The sequence below is a fragment of the Eublepharis macularius genome, chromosome 8, assembly GCF_028583425.1.
Source record: "Eublepharis macularius isolate TG4126 chromosome 8, MPM_Emac_v1.0, whole genome shotgun sequence".
In the NCBI taxonomy this organism is placed as follows: Eukaryota; Metazoa; Chordata; class Lepidosauria; order Squamata; family Eublepharidae; genus Eublepharis; species Eublepharis macularius.
In genome coordinates, this window is record NC_072797.1 from 16,599,845 (window position 1) to 16,626,291 (window position 26,447).

At 43.7% G+C, this 26,447-nt stretch overlaps 1 protein-coding gene across 1 annotated transcript in view; it reads left to right on the top strand.

Moving 5' to 3' along the window:
* Positions 1-26,447, top strand: part of DCC (DCC netrin 1 receptor) — an 814,397-nt gene that overhangs the window by 736,072 nt on the left and 51,878 nt on the right. The window contains exon 23 of the mRNA XM_054986644.1: positions 13,021-13,183. Within this exon, the coding sequence (XP_054842619.1) occupies positions 13,021-13,183 (163 nt within the window). The remainder of the gene's footprint in view (positions 1-13,020; positions 13,184-26,447) is intronic.

The window sequence follows — 26,447 nt, forward strand, 5'->3', positions numbered from 1 at the left end:
TTCAGTAACAAAAATATACTCAGAAGAAGCATATAAGGGTTTTGAAAAATAACAGACACCATTTTGAATTACCTCACAGCTTTCTCTGATGAAGAGGAGTTTTGATAGCTTTCCAGATTATACAAATGGGAAGAATCCGTACGCAACTTCTCCAGTGCGTCTGTTGCATCCTTTCTTGCACCAACTCTTTAAACGTCAGTGCAGCTTGCATAGAAAATGTATCTCGCAAATTCGGCCCCAAATTGCTTCTACCAGCCTATCAAACAATAAGATTGATTTTCAGCTAACTAGAATATAAAAGCCAAACACTTATGCTAGTTATTTATTTATTTTGCTTTTAAGATTCCTGGTGGGAAATGCAATTTTAATTATGGCTGATCCAATTAAGGAGGACATGGAAGAAAGCCCCCACGGTTTACAACGATTAAGGGCATCTGATCATTATCATCTTTGTTAAGACATGCCACCAACCTTTCTCTCACCTACTTTGCTCCTTTCGTAATAGAGATTTAACGTGTTCAATTTATTGAATGTATAAGGAGAAATGAAGGCCTGCATGTTACCCAAAGCCATGTTGGAAAATAGAAAATTGGTATAAGTCACATCTCTGATTATCTCTGACTGATTACTTCCCACAACACATGATGAAAAACACATCCTATGTTCTGTCTCTTTTATTAAAACCTATCGTTTACTGGTGGATGAATGACTTTTCTTTTGTACATTAGGCAGGCAAGCCAGAGATAGTATCTGTAAATCAAGGCTGTTTAATTAGGTCTCTATGTTGTTTGGTACCTATTTTCTTTTTCAGAGCCTGGGTAGACAAGAGGTCTGGACTGGGTTATCAGCCTGCATCATTAGTGACAGATACTTCACTGTACAGGTTTACATTAGCTGTAACCAAGGCCTTCTGAGTATGGCTGCAGTCTTAATGACATTTTCCTGGAAGTAAGCCCCATTGAATAACAAAAGGCTTACCTTTGAGTAGACCTCCTTAGGATTGCACCCTATGTGTCCCTTGATTCAAAATGCATAAATTATTTTAGGTTTAAAAAAGAAATCAGCAAAGATGCCTCTAATACTCTGTTCACAATCAATGGTAGAAAGGAAAGATTTATTTGTTTTGATTAAAATATTTTTATGCTGCCTATTCACCCAAACAGGATCTACAAGGAAGCAGACATCTGCATGTTAAAATGTTTGAACTTTAAAACAATATTTAGAAAAATATATAAAATAATTCAATAAAAACATATAAACATGCATTGCCAGAACCATGGAGCAGGGCCAGTATCAGAGCTAAGCTACAAGAGATGAATTACACGAGGAGGAGCACATGAAGGGGGTCACAATGTAAGCCAGGAAGCTGAGTTTTAAAAGAGATCAGAAGGCTTTGTCAATTTCCCCTCTCTACAGAGCCAGAGAGATGTTGCTTAGAGGGTTTGTTAATTTCCTCTTGGCATCCTAGAAGGGGAGGTGAAACTGACATAGCCTTTGGGAGGCAAAGAGGAAATAAACAAACCCTCTGAGCAGCAATCTCCCTGGCTCTGTAGAGAGAGGAAATTGACAAAGCTTTCTGATGTTTTTTAAAACTCAGCTTTCCGGCTAACATTGTGACTCCCTTCACATGTTCCTCCTCATGTAATTCGTCTCTTGCAGCTTGGCTCTCAGTCACTGGGGTATGCCAAATGAAACAAAAACATCTTCACCACTGCTGGAAGACCCCAGTGGAGTTTCTATGTAAGAAGCAATGTAAGCAGAGAGTATTTATGTCTTGAAATGTTTTGTCACACTTTTTGGAAACAAAAATATACTCCCAAATCAGCTTACAATAAGACCAAGAAACAGTTATCCTTCATGGTTTTTACAGCTCATAATTTTCATTACTCACACATCTAGCCATTACACACAAGGAATGAAAGAATATCCGCCATTATAGGAGAGGGAGAGCATCACCAGTTGCGTGCCTAGAGACTAGGAAAAGCTGCCACAGAAACTACAAAGACCAACATGCTGAAGGTGATAAATTTGGCTTGATTGAAATTATCCGGTCACTTCCTGGCTAGGAACACCACAGTGAAACTCTCAATAGCCAGAAATACAAGATATCCAAGTACAGAATAAAACATAGTAGCAGAGCACCTATTACATTCCAGTATGACTGTTCCTGGCACTGAGTGCATATCCTTTTCTGGGAACGGAGGGGAAGTACTTAACCAAAGAGTACAAATCACTATTTGAATAAAGAAGCCAGAAAGGATGATACAAAATGCTATTTTTTTCCTTACTCATTTCTGTATTTTGCATCCTGGTTTGGTGGCTATGAAGGCCAGAATCTGCTGTGCAAGGAAGGAGATTTGAAAGACATCCCAACCTCATTCATATGGTGCTTCTATATAGCAATATTTTCTGGAAAAACAGCTCTAAATGGTGTTCCTTTCTTTCACTCCTTCCCAGATTCTACATTCTGGGAACCAACCACATTTTTCTTCTCCATCTCCTTGGTAATATGGACCTGGAACAAAATGCAAGATGTCATGTAACCACATTAGCATTTCATGCCCTTACAAGTGATAGCTACTGACATAAAGTAAGGGCGGGCAAACACAAATGTGACAACATCGCATCAGTTGGCTTGTTTACTTCTGCATTATTATACGTTATTTACTTCCTTTGCGGTCCACCTTTCTCACTGAGACTTGAGGCAGATTACACAATTTAAAACAATCCAATTGAAACAGTATACATGGACAACAAAGAATGCAATAAAAACATCCATGCAAACAATGCAATACAGCATGCAGTAATGCAATTAAAACTAGGTTACAAAATTGGAGAATGCTAGAAGAACGGTACAAGCAATGGTAAAAAGCAGGATTACAAAACAGAAGAAGAAAACAAAAACAGTACAATAAATACAGTGAGCAATGCATTGCTGCACTCATGGGATACTTGTATTGGTTAGTGCGTACCTCTGCCCCTAACATATAGGTCGGCGGATGGGGGCTATCCTAAAAGGGGACAAAAGAGCCTTGTTCTTTGCAATTCTACAATTCTGTAGGTGAATGTTTCTGTTACTTTAGGTGGATCAAAGACATGATCTGCTAGGCTTCCAACCGCCCAAGAATGATTGCCTCATTAGAGGGGAAGTCATGACTTTAAGCTGTTTTTGATTATCCGTATAGGAGCATTCAGTCTTTATCGCTTTCATTTGAAAAGAAACGGGCTGACTTCCATGATATTTAGATGACTGTTATTTTAAGTACTTGTTTTAGGTCATTATATGATGTGGTATTTCTCTATTTTATGTATTTTCTTTTATCATATGGTTTCTGTGTTGTTGTTTTAAATCTAAGCTGCTTGGATCATTTATCAGGTTGAATTTAGTAATGATATTTTTAAAAAGGGGAAAGAATACCCTGTATGAACTGAAGACCATCCTAGAGTAGTGATTACATCCTCTGCATATTGTAAAATATTCAGTTTTCCTTCCATTCTGGCCTGAATTCGTACTTTCTTCCTCATATCTTAGTTACTACTTAAGACTTATAGGTCAGAAGAATAGAGCAAGAAAGAAAGAAGAAGAAAGAAAGAAAAGAAAGAAAGAAAGAAGAAAGAAAGAAAGAAAGAAAGAAAGAAAGAAAGAAAAGAAAGAAAGAAAGAAAGAAAGAAAGAAAGAAAGAAAATACCTTGTAGCTGAAATTCTAGCTGATACTTGCTAATTGTTTATACCTTGGTATTCTGTACAATGGGCTGAATATATTCCTGTTCTTACAAAATATTGAAGGGAGAGGCCAAATAGTAGTAGTAGTAGTAGTAGTAGTAGTAGTAGTAGTAGTAGTAGTAGTAGTAGTAGTAGTGGTGGTGGTGGTAGTGGTGGTGGTGATGGTGATGGTGATGATTGACGTGGCAAACCCAGGTGACAGTCAAATTGAGGAGAAAAAAAATGAAAATATAGCAAAAAAATCAAATAAGATTTGAAGTTCAGCATCTCTCGGAGAAACATACAACGGTTATTCCAGTAGTGAAAGGAGCTCTAGGAGCGATTCCAAAAGGTCTAACTAAACATCTATGCAATATTGGCAACTGGACCGAATGACAACTGGACAGTTGCAAACAGCTACACTACGTGGAACACACCACATATTAAGGCGATACCTCACTGACTCTTAGATTCTTAGCTAAAACCCAAGTCACCAAGAGACTAAAACTTCCAGGCCAAACGTCTAGTGGGCGTGTGATAATGATAAATTCTTATAGTAAGTCTAACTCTGCACATGTTCAGCATATACAACAATGTGTGAGTACCCTTTTCAAATAATCTACAGTTTTTTCAGCACCTTTTCTGGGAGCACACTTTCTGCGAACCCAGAGAAGGCGCCAAAAAAATGGAAACCAAACAACCTGCAACCATTTGGAAAACAGATGTCAGGAATTCTGGAGAAAAGCTGCCATCCTTCCATAAGCGGGTCATTCCTATAAGAGTGTCTGGAAACGGCCTTTGCTAAAACCAGAATATTTATCAACTAGGGGTGTACACTGAGAAAAAAATTCATTATAATTTCTGATGTGGACTTCAAGGGAATTTTTTTTACCATAATTGCTTATTTCGAGGTAGGTTATTACAGTTTGGAAGTCAAAATCATGTGTTTTTTCTTCAGCACCATTATTTTCAATGGGAAACCTATCCAAGGGTCTGGGGCGACTGTTTTATACATATAATGACACCAAATTTGAACAGAACACAGCCCTCCCTCTAATCTAAAAACCTCCTATGTTTTCAAGTAGATTGAACAAAGGGGGTCAGTTTTTACAGACCCCCGCATGCGCAGCTGCTCTTATCTGTACTGATTTCTAAAATGGTGGCAGCCTATCAGGAGAGCTCAGACCAGCATAACCCACCCACCCCAGCTGTATTCATTTAATTTTCCTACCCTTACAATGACTAACTGACAATATTTTATTTTACCTTTATTCTGAAAATTATCAGTTTGCCATACTTCCTTACTGTGGTCCATTTAACAAAGTAAGGTATGAGATCAGCAGTTTTTCTGTCATTCTCTATGGGAAGGAGGGCTGGAGTCATTCTTTTCAATCAAATATCACCAAAATTCCAGTGGAATTTCATCTTCCTGTCTACCAAAGAACCCCCAAGTTTCAAGCAAATTGAACTTAGGGTTTGAATTCTACAAGACCCTGAACACGCCCAGGCTTTCTAATTTCAGAGGGAAAGAACACTCTCTCCAATCCACTAAGGAGGGGAAGGTGAATGGTAGCTCTCTGCAGCTTGGGATTGGCTGGGAGTGCTCTTGTACTTCCCTTGCAATGATCTGATTGTAAGGGAGAGGTGACATTGTCCAGGAAATCAGTAGATTGGCTGGGAATGTTCTGTGGTCCTCCCTTGCAGTGTTGGATTGGAAGGGAGAAACATCACTGTACAGGAAATCAGTGGAAGAAAAAAAATTGTACTGCTCATGCAGTCTGGCTGGTGAGCATCAGAACTTGGAAAAAATGAAGGGGGAGGGGGTTTCATTATTGCAAGTAGGGTTACCAGGTCTGTGGGATGGGGGTGCAGGGACCACTTACCTTGGAAGCGCATTAAGTGTGCCCAGTCATGCTCCAGAGTGCATAACATAATTCCTGGCATGACGTGCAAGTAATAGTTCACACTAGGGGTGTGCAAGCCAAAAATTTTCGGCTAAAGCCGAAAGCAGAAAGCCGAAAGAGGATTCTCTTTCGTATAAGCCGAAAGCCGAAACGGCCAGCCGTTTCGGCTTTCGGCTTTCGGCTTACTTTCGGCTTTCGGCTTTCGGCTTTTTCAATGGGAAAATGCCTCCGGCGTCTTCCCGGACGTCTGGGGGAGGCATTTTCCCACCGAATCAGCCCAAAACTGGTGGGGACCTTCCTCTAACCCCTCTCTACAAACCCCCCAAGTTTCAGATAGATTGGACTTTGGGGGGGCCATGTTATGGCCCCCCAAAGCAGGTCCCCCTATCCTCCCATAAGAAAGCGAAGGAGCAGCATATTGTTAGCATGCTGCTGCTCATCTTCTTCATTATTTCCTATGGGGAAAAATGAAGAAGCAGGCTTCCTTTGCCAGGGGTGGCATTTTGCATGCAAAATGCCCCCTCACCCTCAGGGGCCCTTCTCCCACCCCTCCTCCCACCCCCCACGAAGGCTCAGCCTGCTCCCACTTGGGGGGGGCATTTCATGGCCTCCCCAAGTAGGTGCTCTAATCTCATTCTCTACCACTGACAGCTGGGGGAGGCTTGTCTTGCCAGGGGTGGCATTTTGCATGCAAAATGCCCCCCAACCCTCTGGGGCCCTTCTCCCACCCCCACCAAGGCTCAGCCTGCTCCCACTTGGGGGGGGGGCATTTCATGGCCTCCCCAAGTAGGTGCTCTAATCTCTACCACTGACAGCTGGGGGAGGCTTGTCTTGCCAGGGGTGGCATTTTGCAAGCAAAATGCCCCCCAGCCCTCTGGGGCCCTTCTCCCACCCTTCCTCCCACCCCCCACCAAGGCTCAGACTGCTCCCACTTGGAGGGGCCATTTCATGGCCTCCCCAAGTAGGTGCTCTTTTCTCTACCACTGACAGCTGGGGGAGGCTTGTCTTGCCAGGGGTGGCATTTTGCATGCAAAATGCCCCCCAACCCTCTGGGGCCCTTCTCCCACCCTTCCTCCCACCCCCCACCAAGGCTCAGACTGCTCCCACTTGGGGGGGGCATTTCATGGCCTCCCCAAGTAGGTCCTCTCAGCCCCTAAAGTCCACCCCTTACAGCCCCACACAGACCCAAATCCACCCCCACCTGCCTCACACCCATAACCCCAGGAACAGGCTGGCAAAGGCCAGCCCTCTCCCTTTGTTCCCTATGCTGGGAACTTCTAAACTCTCTTTCCCTGGGCAATTCTGCACAGCCCAGGGGTGCCACAATGGTGGGCACACTTCTGAGTGCCAGCTGGTCCCTGTGAAAGAGCACCTGAACCACAGACACCCTCCCTCAAATTCCCCCACCACCTACAGAGATGGCTGGCCAGCCAGCCCCATTGTTCCCTATGATGGGAACCAACTGCACAACAAAGAATAAAACAAGAACAACACAAAATAAAGTTTTTAAAAAATTATTTTCTCCCTTCCAAAGTACAAGTAGGCAAAGCATTATGACACATTACACCAGCAGTCCCCCACACAGAAAAATAACACAACTCACTTAACATCAGAGAATCACAAAGCACGATTCCTGTCAAAAACACTTTATTTCTTGAACAGCTTTAGGTTACACAGCAGGGGGGAACACCAAAGGGCATGGCAGCACTATCTTACACAAAAATAACACAACTCACTTAACATCAGAGAATCACAAAAACACAATTCCTGTCAAAAACACTTTATTTCTTGAACAGCTTTAGGTTACACAGTAGGAGGGCACAACAGGGCATGATAGCAATGTACTACAAAAAATAATACAACCCACTTCACCGTTTTTGACAGCAATTGTGTTTGTGTGATTCTCTGATGTGAAGTGAGTTGTGTTATTTTTGTGTAGTACACTGCTTTCCTGCTCTGTTGTGCCTTCCTACTGTGTGACCTAAAGCAGTTACAGAAATAAAGTGCTTTTGACAGCAATTTTTTGGGGTGATTCTTTAATGTGAAGTGAGTTGTGTTATTTTTGTGTAAGATACTGCTTCCGTGCCCTTTGGTGTTCCCCCCCCCTGCTGTGTAACCTAAAGCTGTTCAAGAAATAAAGTGTTTTTGACAGGAATTGTGTTTTTGTGATTCTCTGATGTTAAGTGAGTTGTGTTATTTTTGTGTAAGATAGTGCTGCCATGCCCTTTGGTGTTCCCCCCTGCTGTGTAACCTAAAGCTGTTCAAGAAATAAAGTGTTTTTGACAGGAATCGTGCTTTGTGATTCTCTGATGTTAAGTGAGTTGTGTTATTTTTCTGTGTGGGGGACTGCTGGTGTAATGTGTCATAATGCTTTGCCTACTTGTACTTTGGAAGGGAGAAAATAATTTTTTAAAAACTTTATTTTGTGTTGTTCTTGTTTTATTCTTTGTTGTGCAGTTGGTTCCCATCATAGGGAACAATGGGGCTGGCTGGCCAGCCATCACTGTCGGTGGTGGGGGAATTTGAGGGAGGGTGTCTGTGGTTCAGGTGCTCTTTCACAGGGACCAGCTGGCACTCAGAAGTGTGCCCACCATTGTGGCACCCCTGGGCTGTGCAGAATTGCCCAGGGAAAGAGAGTTTAGAAGTTCCCAGCATAGGGAACAAAGGGAGAGGGCTGGCCTTTGCCAGCCTGTTCCTGGGGTTATGGGTGTGGGGCTGCTGGGGGTGGATTTGGGTCTGTGAGGGGCTAATGTGTGGATTTGGGTCTGTGTGTGGCAGCTGGGGGGGAATTGGGTTTGTGTGGGGCTGTAGGGGGTGGACTTTGGGGGCTGAGAGCACCTACTTGGGGAGGCCATGAAATGGCCCCCCCAAGTGGGAGCAGTCTGAGCCTTGGTGGGGGGTGGGAGGAAGGGTGGGAGAAGGGCCCCAGAGGGCTGGGGGGCATTTTGCATGCAAAATGCCACCCCTGGCAAGACAAGCCTCCCCCAGCTGTCAGTGGTAGAGATGAGAGCACCTACTTGGGGAGGCCATGAAATGCCCCCCCCAAGTGGGAGCAGTCTGAGCCTTGGTGGGGGTGGGAGAAGGGCCCCAGAGGGTTGGGGGGCATTTTGCATGCAAAATGCCACCCCTGGCAAGACAAGCCTCCCCCAGCTGTCAGTGGTAGAGAATGAGATTAGAGCACCTACTTGGGGAGGCCATGAAATGGCCCCCCCAAGTGGGAGCAGGCTGAGCCTTGGTGGGGGGTGGGAGGAGGGGTGGGAGAAGGGCCCCTGAGGGTGAGGGGGCATTTTGCATGCAAAATGCCACCCCTGGCAAAGGAAGCCTGCTTCTTCATTTTTCCCCATAGGAAATAATGAAGAAGATGAGCAGCAGCATGCTAACAATATGCTGCTCCTTCGCTTTCTTATGGGAGGATAGGGGGACCTGCTTTGGGGGGCCATAACATGGCCCCCCAAAGTCCAATCTGTCTGAAACCTGGGGGGTTTGTAGAGAGGGGTTAGAGGAAGGTCCCCACCAATTTTGGGCTGATTCGGTGGGAAAATGCCTCCCCCAGACGTCCGGGAAGACGCCGGAGGCATTTTCCCATTGAAAAAGCCGAAAGCCGAAACGTTTCGGCTTTTTTTCTTTCGGCTAGCCAAAACGTTTCGGCTTAGCCTGAAACGTTTCGGCTAACCTGAAAGAAGCCGAAACACTTTTGTTTCGGCTTTCTTTCGGCTTTCAGAAAGCCGAAATGCACATCCCTAGTTCACACTGGGGGGCAATTGAGTGAAAATCAGCCCCAACACTAAATTGAGGGGCAGTTTTCAATCAATCAATTTCCGGTGCGGCCCATTATTTCTGCATGGCATTGCATCCTGGAGCATCGAGGGTACACATGGGGGCACTCTGGAGCACATGAGAATGTGTGAGATTGTGTCCCCCCCACCCTGCACCATATTCTCAGACTTTTCTTCCCCCTGCCAGCTAGATAAGAGGTGGTGGGTTTGGAAGCAGGGTACTGCAAACCTAATTTCAGACATCTTGGATTTATATTACCATTGTGAGAAATCAAGGTAATGATTTGAAACAGTGGTTTCCATGTATATCTTCAGCTCAGGATTTCCATTTTGAACACCATTAATAACAACATATAGTGTAAACAGGCCTAATATGTTTTAAATCTGCCCCAAGAATTAGACTAAACCATTTGTTATGAGCCTGGGCCCAGTGAGACCTAAGCCGGGACTAACGTAACTGCAGGGCCTACATTTCCCAGGTTTCCTTTGGCCCCTGTGATTGGGTAAGAGGGGATTCTGAGGGAAAATTGCACCAATAGGAAAGTAGGGGGATGGTGCCTGAGCGAAGGAATAAAAGGCCTCTCCACAGTGGGAGGAGGTTCATGCTGTGGGAGCAGACCTGAGGAGAGGCTGCTGCAGATGGAGGAATCACTCATCCAGAAGGGATGAGACAGTTGGAAGCCAAGAGACAGTTAAAAACAGTTTAGTTAGACATGTTAGGGTGTGTTAATTTGTTTATTCACCAACATTTACTATTCTCCGGTGTGGGGCATTTGAAACAGACAGCTCCTTTCTTCTGCTGCTCGGGCAACAGGAGAAAGGGGTTTTCAGTTTCACAGATCCCACACCGGTTTCAGCCCATCAGCTAAACCCAGCACGGGGTCTGTGAAACTGACAGCCCCTTTCTCCTGCTGCCAGAGTGGCAGGAGAAAGGGGCTGTCAGTTTCACAGCCCCTGCACTGGGTTCAGCTGCGGGGTCCCACGCTGGAACCGGCGCAGGGTCTGTAAAACTGACAGCTCAAGCAGCAGGAGAAAGGGGCTGTCAGTTTCACAGAACCCACACTGGGTTCAGCCGATGGACTGAAACTGGCACATGGTCTGTGAAACTCTGAACCGGCCACAAAATGGCTTGAAAAATTTGTTCTGAAAAAACACGGTCCCGCGGAACGTGTGTTTCTCTTCAAACGAACCGGCCATTCCGTATGAAATTTTGTTCCGTGGTTTGTTTTGTGCCCATCTCTAGTCCTCATGCCTCATTCGGTCACATAAGAAATCAAACCTACTGGGAAAGAGTAAACAGAAGGGGTTGGTTTGGTGCTCTGGGCCCTTCCGAAGAAATCTGTACCAGGGTGGTGGCAGCCTATAGAGAGCTTCCCTGAGCCTCAGCCAGCTGTGACACCATTATTCCTACAAATGCCAATAATGATTATAAAAATCCTCTGAAAGGATATATTTTGATGCCTAACCCCTTGCCTTGGTTTCATTGTTGGAAACAGAAAATGTTCCCCGGGCCATGTCTGGTATATTCCTAGTATATCCCTGTGATTTCTGAAAAGAGAACAATAGTTTTGAATAAAGAGTGCTATAGCAATATATTAATTTAGCATAATTTGTGGCAGATTGGCACTCAAATTAGCCAACAGACAGGAGGGTCATTATCCCATAAACACCAATGGGCAGTAAAACAAAAATTAGTATCTTCTATTTTCCTGTCTTTGGGAGAGAATGGTAATAATCTAATGAGCCCACCAAAATCCTAGCTAATGGCCATTAGTACCAAATAAAGGGTTTGCGCCTCACTTGAAATGGCTGCGGTATTTTCTAGTTTGCTGTGTGATGCGTCAAAGCATAAATTCCCCAAGTTTTATGATACCGTTCTGAACCCATGCCTGCTCTTTGAGGTGGAATCCACATGCCCCTGGCAGGCATTAAATTGTATCTGTTTTTATGGGTAGCTTCTTTAAAAAAAGAGAGAATGGAGTAAATTTGTGACAGCGGGACGTCAAGCAGTTTGTCTTTTTTGTGCATCAAGTAAGTAGGATATTTGCCATAAACCCTGACCTTTCATTGCTCGTGTCAAAGATGCATTTCTGCAACATAAAACATCAAATTGACTTGCGGGAAAATATACCCTAGGTAGGAATACTTTGCTTGTTTCCAAAAGGTCGACCGACTCACTCTGTCACTCCTCAATGGGATGTCCACGGATCCCTGATCCACACCCTTAGACTTCACTCAAAGGTGTGATAGCATGTTGTATGTGTGTGTTGGAGGGGTCAAGGCCCCACCCCCTGGAGGTCCATTTCCTGATGCCACTGGAGGACATCCTCTGCTGTCCTCAGAACTAAGAGGGAGGTGGGGGTTCCAGCACCTTGTTCCTTTTCCTCCTGAAAGCTCCCTTGTGGCCTGCAGAGAGTAGCCAGATGTCTTCCTCATCAGCCCTCTCCCAGCTGTTTTGAAGGCCAACTAACCATCTACACATTCCTCTTGCCCAATTCTGGCCTTTCCCAGAGATTCCTCTCCCTACAGGAGGTAGGAAGCCAATGAGTCACTATTTGCCATTGAGTTCCAACTCCCCCTCCACACACACACACACAAGCATGGTTAACCACCACTCACCAGTTCTTACAACTGGTTCTTACCTTTCTCCTATTCTGGAGTAAGCCTCGGTGAGTCCAGGGGGCACTCTCTGCCCACAGATACGTATTCTGACATCACAAATAAACTCAGATTTCCTTTTGACTAAACCAAACCTGCTTAATTTTTAGGCATCCCCCAGGTTTTGGAGGTCTTCAGCCTAACCATCATTAGCTATGAGGTTCAAATTCAGACATGACTTCTTTATCACATACCAGAATTTTAGTGATTTAAAATATAGTTCAGAATCTTGGATGATGGATAAGAAAAAACACCAGTTTGCTGAAGTGTACAACTAATTGTGGTTAGAACAAAGGAACTAGGATATATGCAAACTCAGCTTTGCATGCAAGGGAAGGAAGAGAGGGATGTATATACATTCCCAGGATTATTCCCAGGAATAAACCAGGCTTGATTTCATCATGAAAAACTGAAGCTTGTTCATCGTATCTGAATACAACCTTAGTACAACCTTAGTCTTGGTTCACACAAAACCATGGTTTACTTTACCAATGGCTCAGTTCAGAAATCACAAGGAACCGTGGTTTAATGAAGTCAATTTTTTTGATTCCCAGATGAATGATGTGCTAAAGGTAATGTATTTTTTTCAATTGGTATAAACGGGGATTACATTAAGGTTCAGATTCATAGACGAATCAGTGACAGGGAAGAATTCTATGTACCTGCAGATGACATAGCAAATTGGAACTTGGTCCAAGGTTTCCCAAAGCCAACCCAACCTTCAGTTTTGCACTCCATACATTGTGGGAAGAGACAGGGGAAGGAGCAAAGGAAGTGAACAACCATCAAATAAGTCCTTCTTCATACTGCATCAGTGAAATGGTTCTTTTCTGGGTAGTCTTTGTTAGTGGCTTAGAGGGGCCAAAGAAGAGTTTGTGTCTCCACTGGCAAAGCCTTGTGACTTCTTCCCTTCCAGTACAGATAATCCCCAGCCTACCCTTGCCTTTTCAGTCTCTCATAGCAATGCATGTCCTTTCAGAACCTCCCATTGGACAGATGCATCCTCCCCATGGAAGTGTGACACCCCAGAAGAACAGCAATCTCCTGGTCATTATCGTGGTCACCGTTGGGGTTGTTACCATCGTGGTGGTGGTGATTGTAGCTGTGATTTGCACCAGGCGTTCGTCTGCTCAGCAGAGGAAGTAAGTGATGTGAACTCCACGCAGGTTTGCGATACACGGTGCACATCTGTCTGGGTCCAGAGGATTTAGCCGTGTTAGTCTGTAGTAGCAAAATCAAAAGGAGTCCAGTAGCACCTTTAAGACTAACCAACTTTATTGTAGCATAAGCTTTCGAGAATCAAGTTCTCTTCGTCAGATGTGTCTGATGAAGAGAACTGTGATTCTCAAAAGCTTATGCTACTGTAAAGTTGGTTAGTCTTAAAGGTGCTACCGGACTCTCTTCGATTTTGCATCTGTCTGGGGGGATTCGCAAATGCATGACAAAATTATAACAAGTGTTACGGTGGCAGAGTAATGAAATATGATATTCAGATCAAGACAACAGAGTGAGGGAGAAAGTCTCAATTATGTCATTATCAACCAACCACTGTTGAGGATCAGAAACCATAGCTATCAGTTGCAAGGAGAGCCATGGGTTAGATGGAGTCTTGTTTTTAATGTACAATAACTCCGAGAGCCAAAAAGCACACAAAGATCTATATGGCAATTTGATCATAAGAGAGTGATCTCCCCCGCCCCCCACTGAAAAGCCATCAGTCTATGACTATTATACTAGACAGCTAGTTTGAGCAAAGCGAAACCTCTATAGTCAAGGCAAGGAAACTAAGCATAAGTTAAGAATGCCTTCCGGCATGGTTATAACTGATCGTGACGGGCAACTATGGTTTTGGAGCAGGATTTGAAAGAGGATAAAAATAAGGGAACATCATCCAGGTACCCAGAGAATGTGTTCGCCACCATAGCATCATTAGGTTGTCAGCCGTTTTCCCTCGGGACGTCTCTGCTTGTAACTTCAGTCTGCCTCTCCGGTGCTCATTAGCCCTGGCATTATGGTTTCAGCTCTGGGCTGATCGGTGCTAAGCTTGGATGTGTTTGGGATGTGCACGGTTGCAGGGAAAGCTCAGCTCCATTCCGGAACCGATGAAATGACAATGCACACATAAGGGGGTGGGGGGTGGGAAACATAAATGTGAAATCTTTTTTTTTCCTTTGCAACCCTTTTCATGCTAGCGTGTTCCTACCAGCTGCTGTTCCTTTATGGAGCCATGTAAAACAAAGTGGGGAAGAGACATCATTTCATACCGCAGTCATCAGCAGTGACATGCTGTCAGGTCAAATGAGGCAGATTAGAAAGGGTCTCCTTGGGCTTCCTTGGTATCTGTGTGCAGCTTGGTGTTGGCAGAATCCTTACCTACTGGAGGATTTGCAATATGGTGCAATAATGGGTTTGAATTGGAGAGACAAAGACCCACACTCCTGCAGGGCACTCAGCCAGCTATCCAAATGTTTGATGCTAATGAATTATGAGCTCGCTTTTCACTTGTCATTTGCCATGTCGGGGACCATAAGAGCGGGGAAGGGAACAGCACAGTTCTGAAGTTGTGCCTATCTGATGAACACGACGAGGATGGATTGACTGGCTGGAATCCAATCAGGGGAGCTGGTGTTAACCATTAAAGCCCTTCACAATCCAAGACCCTCGTATCTGCAGGCAGCCTCCATCTGTATGTACTCACAGGGCAGTTCTGATCCTTGGGTGGAAAGTGTCATCAAGTCACAGCCATGGGGTTTTCAAGACAAGAGATGAACAGAAGTGGTTTGCCATTGCCCATCTCTGCATAGTGAGCCTGGACTGCCTTGGTGGTATCCCATCCAAGTACTCACCAGGGCCAGCCCTGCTTAGCTTCCAAGATTTGACAGGATCAGGCTAGTCTAATGAGGGTTATTATAATTCCTCCACTCCAGTTAGCAAGAACCGTTTCTGTTCAGACTGGTGCTGTCTCACTGGCTGCCCTAGTTTTGTGGGACATTCTTCCCAAAAACACGAGGACGGCCCCAGCTTTACCAAGAGTTTGGAGCCCCTGTAAAGCAGAACAGTTTGATATGCTTTCGGTGGAATGAAGAGTGACGGATAATGGCTCGCTCTCTTTATTTTTATTGGATTTCCACGGGTTGAAATTTTAGCTAGTTTTAATGAAGCAAGTCACTTTCAATCCATTGACTGGGAGAAAAGCTGGATGTAAATGTTTGAAAAAATTAATCCAAGGAATGCCATGCACAAATAGAAACAAACGAGAAAGGCAATCCTCGGTACAGATGCACTACAGAAAAGTGGGCGGTTCAGGGAAGGGAGGGCAGGAAATGCCACTTCTAGCTGCATCTCACTGCGCTGGATTACATTGAATTTCACCTTGGAAGGATTCCAGTCTTCAGGAGCCCATACCTGAATCACCCCGTCCATGTGTTGCAGTGAGCGCATGCACATCCTGCATGCACATGTGTATCTGTTTGTATGAAAGAGCCAACACATGTTCACTTTGCAAATGAAACCGGGGACCTGTACCTGGGTAAACGTGGAGTTTAAATCACACATTCAGCTGAACATGTGCTGGCTGTCACATAAGAATTACTCAACACACCTCTAAAGCAAAATCAAGTGTATACTGTACATGGATTGCACATGCAAGGGCAGCCAGTGGTGAATTAGATAAAGGAGAAGAATTTAGCCTTTGTTAAAAAGCAAAAGGTTTCGCCTGGTGCCTGATTGAAACTAGTGTTCACACTGCATAAATCTGGACAGGAAAGGCATTCCTTCAATAGGGTGCCACCACTAAAAATGCTGTGTTCCCTGTTGCCGCCCTTCTGTCTTCAGATCAAGGAGGCACATGGAGAATGTCTTCTGATACAGATCATAAAAACCAAAAAGATTCATAATTAACAAAAATGTGTGCCTCACCTTTTTCAGCTGTAGTTCACTGACTTGGAAGCTCCTTGCCCCAGGAAACCCGTCTGGCTCCCTCTTGCTTACTGGAGAGCTGTTTAAAACTATTCTATTTCAGGGGGCGTTTCGTGAGAGATGAACTGAATCATTCTCCTGACATGGTGCTGATTTACTCTTTCTTTCTCTTGCGGAGTCCGATCATATCACGGATTGCTTATTTTATGCCCTCTATCAATATATCGTTCTTTATTGCTTTTTTTAATGACAAGCTGCTGTTGTGCTGCATCAGTCTTGTCTGTTGTAGTTGGGCTGTGTGAGTCCTTTGTCTCATATATCTGTTATGACACAGTCACTTGTAAGCTGCCTTCACTGCTATTTTTAGTAGAAAGGAAGGGGCATAAATATAAATAAATACAGAAGGTAATCCATTCAGTTTAGGTCTTTAAAGGGGCACCATGATGTGAGCCTCGAGGATTAGCAGACGGGACGTATATTCCAGCTAGGTTAACAGCAATCAACTCTTCCCCCCTACTTCTTCTGATAAGCAGATGCATTTGATACCAGCTGAAGCAAAATTAAGTGCGGCACAGAACAGAGAGCATCGCACTGTTCTAAATAAGAGGTTAACATCGCATGGATGAGAGTTGCTTGATCTAGTCTAGAGTAGAGATGGGCACGAACAGAAAAAAAATGAACATGATGTTTGTTGTTTGTTGCCATCCATGAACAGGGACTCATGAACAACCACAAACATGGCCCTGTTCACGAACATGTTCGTGGTTGGCTATTCATGGGGGCCAGCAGGCTCTCCTCCAGCCATCATCCAAGTCAAAGATCCCTACTGCGCCACTCCCAGAAACCTGGCCTGAGCAGGAAGCAGGAAAGGTACCAATAATAAATAATAGCTTGGCCCCAGAGCCTGGCAGCAGCCCTGGAACTTGAAGGGGTAAATTCCTATCCCACCACACACAAAATTCAAGCTCCAATGCACTCTCTCAACCAAAATGCCAACAGCAACTGTCTCTCCCTCTCCACTGTCTGCAAATCCAGAGCTGGGAGCCCACCTCCCCCCCGGTCCCTTGTTGTAACAATTTTGGAGCTCCACACTTGGAAGAAGACCTGCCTATCGAACTAAATTGGGCTTAGATTGGGGTTTCCAGGGCAACAGCAGGAGTTCAGACAGAGTTCAGACAATCCCTGCCTAAGTTGCCAAGGGAATTGATTGCAGGTGCCAGACTGTCTGGCTTGACGAACAGCAGCAAACGAGGCTTGCAACGACCACCTGTTCATTTAGAATGGGGCCTCACGGACAGCTTGTTCGCGAACAGCAGATTGGGCTGTTCGTGGCTTTTTTTTGTTCATATTGCTGTTCATGCCCATCTCTAGTCTAGAGTGGAAAAGCCGCAGCTGGCTTGTCAGCCTGGGCTAATAAAGTCTACTCCCTGCTGCTTTTTCTGCCTGAGGCAGGGTCAAGAAGTACTTCTTAGCTGCTCAGTTTCTTCTTCAAGGGGAACATGGCCCCCAGGTTTAGACCAGGACAAGTTACACCCTCCTTATCCTCTGTTTGCAGACCCTCAGATACTCTCTCTTGTGTGACTTACTTTGTAATCCTGCATCAACTCCGAACTGCTTTCAGGCAACTAGAGCTATTTGCAGCCTCTGCTGTAGTGGTAGGAGTGTTCAATTCGCACTGGGGAACCTTGGGGACAAATCCCAACTCAGCCATGAAACTCGGTGACCTTGTGAGATGAAAAGAGATTTGTGTTCTAGCCCTCAAAATGGTAGGTTAGGTGCCTCCAGATAGCTCCAGAAGACAACATAATGGGAATATTACTCCTATGTTATTTCTCATCTGATAAGAAGTAATTGCTGCTGAATATTTTAGGCTCATTTTTAGCTTGATTGTATCTCCAAAACTTTTTTTTTTCCAAAAAGAAGGTAGCTAGAGTAGTAGCCCCACTGCATCTTGGGATTTCTATAAGTTCAGTTAATGAATAAAGAATTACTACATTTTTCTTGTCCTGAACTAGCAATATCATTGGATGAACCTAAGATCTAGTGTTTTGAAGAAGGAAAAATCTCTCTTTATCATGTATACTTGGGTAAGCTACAATCATGCCCCCTCTTTATTTCCCCTAGCCTTGTCCTGGACAGCCCAGGCTAGCTCAATCTCATTAGATCTCAAGAGCTAAGCAGGGCCATTCCTGGTCAGTACTTGGATGGGAGACCACCAAGAAAGTCCAGGGCCATTGTGCAGAGGCAGGTACTGGCAAACCATCTCTGATTGTCTCTTGCCTTAAAATTGTATACAATTGCCGTAGGCTGGCTGTGACTTGATGGCACTTTACACACCCTTTAATTTCTTTAGAAATAAAAAAAAATGGCGTGTTGTTTCCAAATTCCAAAAGCATCGTTAGCATTGAGATTTCCAGCAGGTATGAAGCTACTCTATACAGAGTCAAATCACTAGTCCATCGCTGGGCAAAACTTGCAAGCCTTGAATAACTTGCCTAAGAGACCATCTAAACCCATTGCGCAAAGAGTCACCAGTATTATGCAATGAACTAACTAACCCGGCTTACTGGCTGACTCAGAACACAGCCAAGTTGCCCCTTCATGTTTGTATTTTAGTTTCTTCCACTTGTATTGCACAAACTTGTCAGAACTGATTACAGAAACTTTGCAGCAAGATGCCACTTCCCACTAAGTCTTTTTGCTTGACAGTAATTGAGAATGGGACCCAAAACTGATGTGTATACAAGGAGAACATGTCCTGGAATGACTCATTCATTTTCATTTCTTGTTATTGATGACCTTTCTTTTTATAGTCTTGTTCCGAATTTCTGCCACTGCTTATTATCAGCAAGACTGGTGGTAATTTGCTGAAATAAACAATGTATCTGAATGCTACATTTTCTCTTTTTTTAGTCTAAGATAACAACAGCAATGCTGTACAAGAGCCGGAGACATGTCTGGAATGACACGCTCATTATTTATATTTCGAGTCTCTTGGAAAATTACTGAAATGTCTGTGGCATTTATATTGGGTAAAGTGACTAAGTCTTGAACTGAAAAACTATTCCAAACCCAAAATATTGGAAGTTGCTTTGAAATTTCAAATGGAGAGTAGACAATGGGCTTCTTTACAGTCTGGGGTACAACTTCCTTTTTGCCCTATAGAATGAATGAAGTCTCAGATTAGATAAATGAGATGGCAAACCCAGTTCTCCAGTAACTTCCCTTGCAAAAAATGTGCTGTTCTCCACTGCTACATACCGTCATAGCTGGTATGCAGAAAATGTTTTTGATGGATAAGGCCCTGTTGCTTTTTAGATATCTACTGTCTTTTAAACAGAAAAACTCAGTCTACTTTTCTTGGGTTCCTTACACAGAATTGAGGAATTTCTTCTTTTTTTAATAATTTTTTTAATTTATTTTGGTAGGTTAGCATATACATCCAATATAAAAACATTAATTATTCTTCCCTTAACTAGTGTATGCCCCCCACCCCATCCCTCCCCCTTTTATTTTGACTTCCAACAGCGCTAGAACCGTTCTATCCCTGATCATTACATCTAATTTGCATCTAATCTTTTTGAGTACAGGGAAAGTCACTTAATATCTATCTTTCAGTAGTTATCAAAGATTACTAATTTTCCTTTTACATCCCATTCATTTTCTAAGTAATCCTTCATTTTCTGCCAGTCTTCTTGAAATTCTTTTGAGTTTTGTTCTCTCAGTTTTCTCGTCATTTTGTCCATCTCTGCCATGTATAACAGTTTTTGAATGCATTCTTCAGTTTCCGGTATCTTCTCTTGTTTCCAATATTTTGCAACAACCTTGCGGCCATAGTCATATAAAAAAACAATGTTCTATCTCTAGCATTAATCTTTTCCATATTTAATCCTAACTGTAACAGTTCCGGATTTTTACTCAAATTAACCTTCAAAATTTGCCCCATTTTCTCATGAATCTTAGCCCAAAAGGATTTAGCTTTTTCACATGACCACCACATATGATAAAAGGAGCCTTCATGTTGTTTACATTTCCAGCACTTATTTGACATATCTTTACTCATATTGGCCAACTTTTTTGGTGTCAAATACCATCTATACAACATTTTATAACAATTTTATCTTATGTTGACACATGTTGATATTTTTAATGTATTTTTCCACATATATTCCCAGGCCTCCATCGTTATTTCTCTATTAAAATTTATTGCCCATTTCACCATCTGCGTCTTAACTACTTCATCTTCTGTGTCCCATTTCAATAACAATTTATATATCTTAGAGATCATCTTTGGTCCCTCTCCTAGCAATAACTCCTCTAGTTCTGAATTCTTTTCCCTAAACCCCACCTTCCTTTTATCAACTTCATATATATCATTAATTTGTCTATAATGTAACCACCCATATTTGAATGGTAGATCTTTTTGACTCTTCACTTTGTAGACATTCCCTTCCGCCGTCAATAATTCTTTATATGTTAGCCATTCTTCTCCATTATATTCAGAATTGAGGAATTTCTGTGTGGGACAACAGCCAGTGATCTTTCTGCCCTTTTTAATAATAATAATAATAATATTTAAGGTTGCCAGATCCCCCTGTACTCCTGGTGGGAGGTGGGGGCCCAGCACCTACCTTGTTGGTCTCTCAGTCGTTCATGCACTAAGTGCACATGTGCGCACACCCCTGGACCTGCACAATAACATCACTTCTGGGAAGTGATGTCATCATGCAGGCTGTGATCGTCCAGAGAGTGATCCCGTGCTCCACGAAGGGCAGGGGCAGCACCAGGGTTTTTGGCGCTCGCAGCCAGGCAGCTGGCCGGGCACCCCTGCATGCGTGCATGTGCGGACGCACCGGCCTGCGTGATGACGTCATGTATGATGTTATCATGGGCGCGTGCGCATGCACCACCGGCCCGATCGCTGCGGCGAGCGGCTGGGACTGTGCACGGGTGGCCTCCGAGCTCTCCCACTTGGTTGCCTGCACCACTGCAGATGCCTGTCCGGCTGCTGCGCCCGGCCGGGGGAATGTGCTGGTGGCGGCGGTGACACAGGGCAGGAGGGACAGGAGGCTGCAGCTCTGTGACACATACTCAAACCCCCCACGCCTCCTCCGGCACTCCCTATGGGACCCCACGCCTGAGTCCACCACCTACCTAGCCTCAATGGGTGCACCAGCCCTGATGAGGGGCCCAATTCAGGCCCAAATGGGGGCTGAATTCAGCCCGTATCAGGCCTGAATTGGCCTGGAATGGACCGCTGCCATATGGGGGAGCACTCCCTTGCCCAGCAGCACCCCGATCCGGGCTGTTTTGGGCTCACAGTAGCATGCTACATCACCTGGGAGCACACCCGTGAGGCCCATGCCTCCCCCACCAGTCAGGTAAGCGGGGGCAGGGGGTGGAGGCTGGGAGCAGGGGATCCTCTGCCCCCAGTGGGGGACTGGCAACCCTAATAACATTTGACATATATACCACCCTTCAGGACAACTTAATGCCCACACAGAGTGGTTTACAAAGTGTGTTATTATTTTCCTCATGACAATCACCTGGTGAGGTGGGTGGGGCTGAGAGAGCTCTGAAAGAGCTGTGATTGACCCAAGGTCACCCAGCTGGCTTCCAGTGGAGGAGTGAGGAATCAAACCCTGCTCTCCAGATTAGAGTTTTACCACTTTTAACCATTATACCAAACTGGCTCTTTTAAGCCTCTGAGAGTTTTGCATGTCTTGGTTCTGAATTCCTTGAAGAGAATGCCTGATTGATCAAGGGGATATTCCCAAGGTGAATCCAAAATAAATAGGACTCAATCATTCTACTCGCTTCCCAGTACATTCTGTACATCTTGTCTTCTTAAACAGGTGGCCTTTCATATCTGACCCACCATCCATTTCTTACTGATTCTCTGAACCTCTGTCTGATCTCTGTTTCTTCCAGTCTTGTTGAAACGATTCTGGGATTTTTGTCTGCTCCTGCTATTGGTTTCTGGTACCACCATGAGAATTATAAATACTTCTTAGAAATGGGCAACTCATTTAATTTCCATTCATGATTATTCTAGATCTGTCAGGTGGGGGGGTTGTTTGTTTGAAGACGTGAGGGCCTACTTACTGGATGTGTGCTGAGGCCTGGTACACCATTTGATTGATGTCAAGGGTTTGTGAGGAGAAGTTTTGACCCTTCCCTGATTATTTCTAGAATACCTTAAGCTTTGTCAAGAGAAGTTGCAAAACCCAGAGAAGTGGGTACAAATTCTATGAACCATTGCTAAGATCAGTTTGGTTTTTTCCCTTCTAATATCCAGTGACCAATACTATCCAGTTTTGGTCACATTATGAGAAGACAAGATTCTCTGGAAGTCAGTAATGCTAGGGAAAGTGGAAGGCAGTAGGAAAAGAGGAAAACCTAAAACAAGATGGCTTGACTAAATAAAAGAAGCCACATCCTCCAGTTAGCAAGATCTGAGCAAGTCTATTAATGATAGGATGTTTTGGAGGTCCTTCATTCATAGGGTAACCATAGGTCAGAGACGACTTGATGGCACATAACACACACACACACGATATCCAGTATTTCCTGATGTTCTCCATGTACTTATGTATCTAGAAACAAAGCAGTTGCATGTGATTAAAAAATTGACAGCTTTATAAGGAAATTAGTTCCTTCATACAAGGGTGCCCTGATCTGAATAGCATAAACTAGGAGGGGCAGTATCACACCTGACAATTTAATTACATGAAACTCATCTATATAATTGATTCTTGGTTTGCCCTTGAATGGCAAATAATTAGCCTTTAACATGCTTGAGTCACTGATTAATTCATATTAACAACTTGGTTAAAGCATAGTTCTCCCCCTTCACTTTTATTTTGTAACCTAGACTGGTTGTAGGGTAATGCTTGCTTAAAAGCTTATCCATATAGGGTGTCCAACATTCATTCATTCATTCATTCATTCATTCATTCATTCATTCATTCATTCATTCATTCATTGTGTGCCTTTGTCACTGAGACTCAAGGCAGATTGCATATGGCTGTGGCAACCAGTAAACAATGCAGTAGTGTTTGGAATAGCAAGAAAAAATTGAAAAACAAGAAAAAATCTGATACAGAGCTAAAACAATGCTGAAACAAAGCATAAGCAATTTAATGTGACATGTTGAATGATGCAGTAGGATATTACTAGCGGTAGATGTGTGGATTTTTTTTCTCCAAGTGTATCACAGCTGATATCCCTCTGCAACTTGGAGCATCAGGGGGTGTTCTAAGGAGTCTGCTCAGCTCAAAATGAATAAAGGTTAGGTTCAACCCATGCCTCCTTCATGAACCAAGTCTGTGCCCCTGAATGTTATCTGCATTATGCTTTTATTCCATAGTAGGTATGCAGGAGCCAAAATAAAAATGTTTCCCAAACATATAAGAATGTATAACCACTGCCATGGAAAACAGGACTTCTCTTGTGTAAGGAACTTCATTATTGCACTCATGATCTCTCTCCTTGTAATGGTGCATTGACATCTACTTTTCATACAGATCACAGAGTATGTACACCTCTGTTACCGAGGCGTACATACTCTGTGATGTTGCTTTGTATACAACCTCCTGTGAAATAGATGGATTTCCTGTTTTCTGCAATTTGTACAGACAAGCTCCCAGTAACAAGTTCTTTAGGAAAGCAACTTCAGCACTTTTGATGTTGCTTAGACAAAAAATAAAGGTGGAACATTCCCCCCCCAAAAGCTATGTACAGATAAGTTGCTTGTGTTTATGATTTAGAAGAGAACATATTGTAATGCATATTCATAAAACGGTAGACTTAATGTGTTGGGATCTGACACTCTGAATTCTCCTGTGGGTTAAAAAAAGAACACATTTTAATCCATGTCTAAAATAAATATAGCATATGCTGTAGAAGCAAGGAGAAAGTGTAAGAGCAGCAAACTGCCATAGAAGCTAGTTCTGCTAATTGAAGGGCTGATGTTAATAATAAGCGGTCACGGCATCAAGGAAATGTGTGCTTCCAAACAGGAACTCCTCTGTTTCCGGAGGGGCCTGTTTAGCTGTTGTGCATCAGCTGGTGAATAAACGGCCTCCTCTGTTGAGCTGTAGGCCTGTACCCCCTCCAGCCACACTATCGACATTTCCTCTTGTTGGACTTCTTCTGTTCATCTTTCCAACATATGCTGACAGCATGGGGCCTTATGTCTAGCTGGAAGGGGGTTGGCAAGTAGCCTCAGCTGGAGCTGAAACTGGTGCCACTTTTCTGAAATTGAACAAAGCAGATGGGTATGGGAACAAGCAGGCACCTGGCATCCGGCTCCATACCCTCCGGGGACTTAAATACGTCATCTCCATAATACAATTGTCTTGACTGGCTTAACAGGCAGGAGAGACAAATCACAGGTAATTGATCCTCCTGTTTTCACTGAACTTAGGATGATCAGCTGATCAGGTTGTCATCGTAACACCCATGGCCAAAGGCACCATTACATTCCTAACATAAAGCTATGGTAGAGTGTCATGCTGATTTTATTATTGTTATAGTTATTGTTGATGATGATGATGATGATGATTGATTTTTCTAGACCACCCTCCCCGTCAGATGGGCTCAGGGCGGTGTAACAGCATACAATTTGTAACAAACAGTTTAAAAACAATAAAAAACATTATAAATCAACATTAAAACACTTCCATATACGATAAAATTTCTCAATTGGTGGATATAAATATTAAAATACAGCATTTTAGGCGCAGGGCTTGGCTCTTTTCTTTCTTTCTTTCTTTCTTTCTTTCTTTCTTTCTTTCTTTCTTTCTTTCCTTCCTTCTTTCTATTTATGTTATTTCTCAATGAGACTCAAGGCGGTGTAATGTCAATATCATCAGTGGCTGGGACTTTCAATAAGCAATGCAATAGGGTACGGAAAGCAGATTTTTTTTTTTAAAAAAAAAACATAAATCCTATTACAGAGCTAAAAACAACACCGAACAGAACATCAGCAATTTGACATAAACTATGTGGAAAGCATCGAGCAGGAGCATATGGACTGCAACAGAAAAAACACTGTACTTAGGGCTGCAGTCTCGATCCCTTTTCCATGCATCTCTCCAAACCATTTTTTTACAGTGAAGCCCTGTAAAAAAGTGCTTTCCTGAATAATTCAGCTTTGTACGGGTTGCAGAAAGCCAGGAGCATAAGAGCTTTCCTGACCACTTCAAGCAGCCCATTCTGTTAGGGAGGCCGCACATAGAATGCACATGCATGGGCAGTTGTTCATTTTTCCCATGTGCAGGGTGATGCCTGCAGAAGACCCTGCTCAGATGAGCAAAGCTACCATGGCAGAGCATAGCAAGAAAGGCATTCCTACAGATATGAGGGACCAAGATCACGAAGGGCTTTGTATGTGATAGCCGAAACCTTGAATTGTCTTTGGTAACTGATGGGTAGCCCATGGAGTGACTGCAGAATGGGAATTATATGCATGCTGTCCCTAGCTTCTGATAATAACTGAGCTGCTGCATTCTGCACCAACTACAGCTTACTACATAAAGAATATCCATATGCACACATTGCCAGTAGCAGCACGGAAACGATATACACAATCTCTAGACATGGGTGTGCTTTCCTATGTTGCAGTCCCATGGCACTGGAGGAGAGCATGTCTGTGTACCACATAAATAAGGATGCTCATGTGATCTTCACCGCCCAAATCTGTGGAAGAGATGTGTATGATGGGAAAGACCCACATGATCAGCTGCTCATATGTTTGGGATATTCGTGCACATTTCACAGAGGCTTGGAATCACACCATTATTATTATTAGTAGTAGTAGTAGTAGTAGTAGTAGTAGTAGTAGTAGTAGTAGTAGTAGGAGGAGGAGGAGGAGGAGGAGGAGGAGGAGGAGGAGTAGCAGCAGCAGCAGCAGCAGCAGCAGCAGCAGCAGTAGTTGACAGTCCCGGGCGGGTAGATCCCCCTTGTTCTCCACAGCAATCACACAGATGTATTAGTTGAAGTAACTTTATTAGAGATCCATCAAGTTCAAGGTGCTCAGACAATGGGATTGGCGGAAGTGATGTAAATGGGGTTGGTCATGTTAGTTATAGGGAAGGTTCCCGCCTTCAGGACAGTGACCGTTAAAGGAAGGAGCTAGGGGGGTTGAAGGGGAGAAAATAGGTTTAGGCTAGACAGAGCAAAGAATGAAATCATCTCAGTTCCCAACTCGAACCGGCTGCAGCCGGCCTTCAAGAACACTTGCTCCAAGCAGCAGGGAAAGAGAAAGTAAATACTTGCAAGATAACCCACTAGCTTAGCATCAATAAAAAACTCCCCATGCCCTCAGAGGATCAGCACATAACACAGAATTCATGCATGGCTGATTTGCAGGATGGCATATATAACAGTAGTAGTGGTGGTAGTGGTAGTAGTCCACCTTTTTCACTGAGATCCAAAACAGATTACAACAACACCAGTGAAAATATAATATAATCAAGTACATTC